Source organism: Helianthus annuus, chromosome 9 (assembly GCF_002127325.2).
Source record: "Helianthus annuus cultivar XRQ/B chromosome 9, HanXRQr2.0-SUNRISE, whole genome shotgun sequence".
NCBI lineage: Eukaryota > Viridiplantae > Streptophyta > Magnoliopsida > Asterales > Asteraceae > Helianthus > Helianthus annuus.
The window spans coordinates 27943143-27949917 of NC_035441.2; the positions used below are offsets into that span (position 1 = coordinate 27943143).

General features: G+C 35.5%; 1 protein-coding gene across 1 annotated transcript; it reads left to right on the forward strand.

Annotated features, from left to right (window-relative positions):
- Positions 1-855: 855 nt before the first annotated feature.
- LOC110877303 (protein OS-9 homolog) lies at positions 856-6005 on the forward strand. The gene is made up of 8 exons (XM_022125452.2): positions 856-1081; positions 1828-1901; positions 2501-2704; positions 2823-2894; positions 3829-3944; positions 5250-5316; positions 5397-5503; positions 5636-6005. The coding sequence occupies exons 1-8, from the start codon at positions 991-993 to the stop codon at positions 5808-5810; spliced, it is 906 nt and encodes a 301-aa protein (XP_021981144.1). The 5' UTR covers positions 856-990; the 3' UTR covers positions 5811-6005.
- Positions 6006-6775: the final 770 nt, after the last annotated feature.

Genomic DNA, 6775 nt, shown 5'->3' on the forward strand with positions numbered 1-6775 from the left:
ATTAAGTCATGAATAAAGTAACTAAGAAAATCTCTATAAAATACACTACATTCACACCTTTAAAGATTAAACATTATATGACCTCAACATGATTTAACTGCATTAACAATGACCAAATAACAAGTCATCATGTTACATAACTCTCTCGTATTATCTAGCTATCGGATGCCCATGATATAAAAGACAAACATAGCATCAAACCTCTATGTGATCACGTGTAAGACACGTAGTAACCTCGCTCATTGGTCCACTACACGTGTGGAAGTGGCCTATCATCACATATCAAATTCGACATATTCAGTGTGTTAACCAACCAAACACACCCTAAACGATGCACTGTGAAGTTAAACATTTTTATCCTATTAGTAGTAATAAGTATGGCACTCAAGCGTGTTAACCAGCCAACCACTTTCTTCTCTCCGGTTGTGGTTACCTGTAGCCAGGGGCGGACCCAGGTTGATGGATGGGTGGGTGAGCGCACCCATTGAAAATTCTTGAGCGTAGCTATGGACTTATGGTTGACCCCTCATGCGCACCCGTAGAAAAAAATTCTCGGGTCTGCCACTGTCTGTAGTTATGGACTTATACCTTAAGTAAACACGATATCCGTCGTCCAAATATGTCTAAAAGAATCCACGTTGGTCACGAACAACCACAAACTTCAATTTGAGAAGCTATAGTTATAATTTTTCAGTCTTTGCTAACGATGTGGCAATATTGGTTCAGATTATTTAGTAGGTGGTCACCGTATGTTTAAGGTTGAAGGTCTAAATCCTGCAAGGAGTAAATACAAGCGGTTAATAGTATTACTGTTAAAATATACTGCTTTCCAAACTTTCATTCCACCCCCTTCAATTCACATTTTGACTCTTAACTCCCTCCAAGATTACAAAAACAAAAGCAAACGTTTTTGCCTAAATTACTCTCCCCAAATACAAGCCCTGAAATATTCCTTTCTTGGTCAATCAATTAAGCAGTTTGACATTACAAATGGGTTCGATTCTGATGTGGGTTTTACTTGTATTCGCCAATTTATGCAATTACAACGTCTTAGCCGATCCAATCTTCTCAACTCACACAGGTAACCCTCAAATTGTTATGTATATATGAAATGATAAAAAAAAAATCACTCTTGTGGGCGTTTGAAGTTTTTGGATATGTCAAATGGGTAATTACCGTTCTCAAAAAAAAAAAAAAAAAAACCAACCCGGGGTAGTTTTGTAGACGATTATGACTGAGCCGATTGATGTTTTGTAGCTAATGATTCTTTTAAATGTAAATAATGCTTATATTATATTAATAAGTTGATAGAATGTTTTATGTGTTATTTAAACACGTTATATAAATTTGGTTTAAAAAGCGCGCCTAGGCGCAAGTTCCATCAGTTATGTGTAGACAAGATGAAGGTCAGGCGCGTGCCTCATGTACATGGTGACCTTTAGTGCATCAAGATGTTTATAGGCTGTACATTTAGGTATTGTATATACTGAATCATATAAAAGCTTATTTATAGCTAAACTTTGGTAGGGGATGCTAAAAACCTATAAGAAATATAAAAAATATATATAAGCACCTTGCGCCTCGTGTATGAAAACTGAAAAACGGTGTGCTTTTGCACCTCAGTTTTAGGCCTTGTCGCCTCAGTGCGCTTCTTGCTTTTGAAAACTGTCCATATAAAACCAAGAACGCATCTATTGACCATTCTTCTATTGCATGATGAATTACCGGAGTTATGGGTGCATCGGTAGGTGATGGTTTCTTTGACTTTATGACATTAATGTCTTGATATAGACTTTGAATACTTATTAATGGTTAATTATCAATCAGGTGGCTTAAGCCGCAGCTCTCGTGAACCAAAATATGATATCGAGTTCCACACAGAAGATTCACCATTTCTTCCTGTAAGTTAGCACTATATTAAACTTCACACAGGATACAGGCGTCAATTTCGAACCGGTACCTAAAATACGTCTATTTGGGTTGTAATTCAATTTTTACATGTAAAATGTTTTGACCAAATTGGTCAAACATGTTGAAAGTGAACTAATTTTAACATCATTTTACTAATTTCGTGAAAATAACGTTAAAAGTGGGGGACGGTTAATCGTGTATCATGTGGTGGCGTTGATAGCTGGCGTTTGATAGCTGAAAGACAAAAGGGTACATGCACTAATCGGTCTTTGTCCCGATTGCTGAGTGTTATATGCCTTATGTCCAAGGCTTGATGCAAAAGAAGGAGGGGGGGGGGGGGGGGCGCAATCATGTTGAAAAATGCTCAAAGCGAAATCTTAAAACCCCCTAAATCTCTTTATTATCAAAATCAAATTGTTATTATAATTGTCTGGTTTTTTATAATTCTTAATTAATACATAAACTAGTAATAATTTTTTTTTTTTAAAAAAGAACAAAAGGTGTCGTCGGGCTGACCCAACCGTTTGAACCCGCATTAAAACTATTCTGACATCAATACACTTACGTGTGAATTTTATGTTTTTTGCAGGATGATGATCAAGAATCAGTGGTCATGCCAAAGAGCAACGGCGAAAATTTTCTATGTTATTTGCCAAAAGTGGAGAAACCCGAGAATGATAAACCTGCCATACGCGAAAACACAACCAGCTTAATTTTGGAAACCGAAAAACGATTCAAACTCAAGACACCAGACGAGCTGCTTGAACCACTTAAAGACCGATGCTTAATCAGGGTTGGGACTTCACTAACTAAAAGAAATTATTAAATTAACTATGGACCCAGTTTATTGATACAAGTTGAAAATGGTAAAAAACGAACGCATGCATAATATTTGTAGATGTTTCTTGCAGCAAGAGGGGTGGTGGTCTTATGAATTTTGTTACCACAAGAAGTTGCGTCAAGTTCATGTAGAAGATGACAGGGTATGAATCTAAATATATGTGTTAAAGGTTGAAAATTTACTGGTCGGGTAATGGGTCAAAATGGGTTTCGGATGGTACCTGTGGTTTATTAGAATTTTGGATTTGGTCCCTAGCTTTCGAAAAGTACACGGATGGTCTCTGTGGTTTATTAAAATTTTGGATTTGGTCCCTGGCTTTCCTTCCAAAAGTACATGGATGGTCCATGTGGTTTATTAGAATTTTGGATTTGGTCCCTAGCTTTCCAAAAGTACATGGATGGTCCATGTGGTTTATTAGAATTTTGGATTTGGTCCCTAGCTTTCCAAAAGTACATGGATGGTCCATGTGGTTTATTAGAATTTTGGATTTGGTCCCTAGCTTTCCAAAAGTACATGGATGGTTCATGTGGTTTGCACTTTGTAACGCATTTAGTCCCCAACTTTTTCTAGAAGTACATGGATGGTCCCTGTGGTTTGCACTTTGTGACGCATTTAGTCCCAAACTTGGACATGCTAAAACCTTCATATTTCTGTACTTTTAGAAAGCTAGGGACCAAATCCAAAATTTTGGTAAATACAGGGATCATCCGTGTACTTTTAGAAAGCTAGGGACCAAATCCAAAATTTTGGTAAACCATAGGGACCCGTGTACTTTAACTCAAGTTTTGCCTAAAAAGGTAGTTTTTTTTTATAATAAATTATTATTATAAAATTTATACTTTTTTAATGATAGTCTAATTTCTTAATAATATGATTCTGAAGGTTTATGCATTAGAAGTACACGTTTGGCGTCTTTTCACTCGTTTTATGTTTAGCCACTTTTCTGAAATTATCTGTTTGGCCCGTTAGATATAAAACATCACCGAAATTGACTCGTTCAAAAGTAAACGGGTCAAAATTGGCATCACCAACAGATCCTATTAAAGTTTTTATGCAGTTTATGACCCATTTTTTAGATTGTTCAAGAATTTGTATTGGGTGAATACGATGCTGAAGCTACAGCTGCTTATAATCGTAACCTGTCTGACATTTCAACTTTAAAAGATCCTCGCTCAATAGATGCGTCACAAAGGTAATCGCATGTCAAATTGGATCATCTTCCATAGATTTTAATCTTTTAAGGCTAAATGCGTGAGGCAATGGGTCAAAACATGTTGGGTCAAAGTTGACCTGCCACTACGCGACTTGTTCATATTTACTTGAATTATTATAAAATTTAGAGTAAAGTTCCAAAATAGTCCCTGAAGTTTGGTCACTTTTGCTACTTTAGTCCAAAACTAAAACCTTTTGAATCTGGGTCCCTGTGGTTTCAATTTTGTTGCCATTTTCATCCAAAATCAAAATCTGGTTAGATTTTTTAGTTAACATCTAGTTTTTTTTGTCTTTTTCCTCCCTTTTAATGAAGGGCAAAATGGTCAGGTTTTTTTAATTTGTTATAATAAAACATTAAAAAACCATTTTGCCCTTCATTAAAAGGGAGAAAAAAGACAAAAACTGGATGTTAACTGAAAAATCTTACCAAATTTTGATTTTGGATGAAAATGGCAACAAAATTGAAACCATAGAGACCCAGATTCAAAAGGTTTGAGTTTTGGACTAAAATGGCAAAAGTGACCAAACGTCAGGGACCATTTTGGCAGTTTACTCTTAAATTTAAAATGTATAATAAGATAAGATTACAAAATCTGTATTACTAAATGATAAGCAATTCACACTAGATGATTTTTCCACCCATTCGACTTGTAAATAAAACACAGCCCGAATAACCCTTTCTTAGGTAATGGTCAAAAGTCAAAACTGATTAATTTCTATTAAATATGATTAAAAAAAAACTAGTATAAAACTATGCAGTTAATATTGGTGATATATCAGTTTTTGGTCCCCATGTAAAATATCAGTGTCAAATATCTGTTAGAACATCGGTACCGATATTATCGGCAAGATTGACCGATATATCACCGATATTTCTGATATCAGTACCTTGCTTCTTAGATCTACCATTCGGCTTTCTTCTTATTGTTGCTATTAGTGTTTCAAGTCTTAATTGTTAATTGTTAGTGTTAAATGTTGGTGCTTTAAGTCTTAATCAGTTCCTACTTGCTACGAATGTTAGTGTTAAATTGCTATATATATAAATTCTGCATGAAATTAAAATTACTGATATCCCGCCAATATCTCACCGTGATAACCTATATCTCAAATATCTGTCCTTGACCGATATCCGATATTTTACCGCATTAGCTGCTTAGGTATAAAATAATGATTTAGTTTATTTTAGTAATTCATTTTCGGAGGTTGTAAACACTAGTTTGTATCAATAATATAACATACTTCTTCCGAATACTTATTTATTTATGTTTTTGAATGATTAATGCAGGTATCATGCTCATCAATACACAAACGGAACCACTTGTGATCTTACAAACGAGCCTCGAGAAACCGAGGTTTAATGGAAACATTTTTACTCAAATCGTATACACATTTCACCTGTTTGGTTTATTTTTGTTTGTTTACATGATTTCAGGTAAGATTTGTGTGTTCCGAACCTAGAGCAATGATTAGTTCCATTACCGAGTTATCAACATGCAAATATGCAATCACGATCCATTGCCCAACGCTCTGCAAACACCCGTAAGTGGTTTTTTTTTTTTTTTTTTTTTTTTTTTTTTTTTTTTTTTTTTAATCTTTGCACTTCTGTTTTCTTGTTTGTCATGCAGAGGTGGTAATTTTGACCCGTCCTGATGGGTATTTTCGTCTTTTCAGGTTGTTCCAAGAAGAAAGACCGGTATGGTATACAATCAACTGTAACCCGGTCCCAAAAGATTACAAACAACCAAACATGGAGGATGGCATTGTTCCTGAACACAAGATTGCTATGGTGACCGATAAGGAATCACCATCGATATCCAAATCTGTTTCGGAAGAATATGCAACATAAAGATGTATGCACATTGCATGCCCATCTTCACTTCAAATTAACTAACAGAAAGAGGTATTAGTTGTCCTGAATCGGATAATGTTTATTGATTTATCGACATTTTGAGGTACAGTTTTTGTTTATTGTTATAGTAAATCCCATAGATGTTGAAATTGCGCTTTTAAAGCATATGCAAATTCGACGGTTTGGTGCGCATTTGTGTGTTTTGGTGTTTTCATTTTCATTTTCATTTTTCATGCAGTGGTTGTTTATATGTGTGTTTTCGAACCTGAATCACCTTCATCGTTCGCATGATGGCGACAATTGCAACCATATGCGGTCACTGCATGTAATTGTTTTGACTCAATGAGTCAACTCAGATCAAGGATTAAACTATATTTGTGCAATAACATGTATATAATAACACCTATTATTAGTAGCATTTTTATATATAAAATCATTGTAATATAATATATTGCATTTCAGCATATATATTTTTTTAACGGCCAACAGAATCAATCTCGAGCACTCTCGGGGCACCCTCTGGACCAAAAGGAGTACCTCCGAGAGTAACCCGAGTCTACTACCAATTCCGGGGAAAACCCGGTAAACTACACGCCCGTAGGCACGGCGGTGAAATTACCGGTAAAACCGTTTGGCTCAAGGATCGAACGCATGTTTCCTTGGGTCTCCTATCATTTCCCATCAGTGTCTCACTCTGCACCAAGTGAGAGTTGAACCTACATCTTTCAAAAGAAATGCAAGTCTTCTATCGTAACACTAAAACATAATTCTATAAACTTTATAAATAATTTATATAATTTTGTCATGGACATTTCATGTTTGTGTTTGGTTCCCCATGACATCAAAAGGGAAGAAGTACAATTAAGTGGGTTTATGCCGTTGCTGACGGGACAAAGAGGTTCTTTTACCGGGGTCACAACTTTTCGGTTTTCATATGTCTATCAAAATGAAGTTTTGTTGGG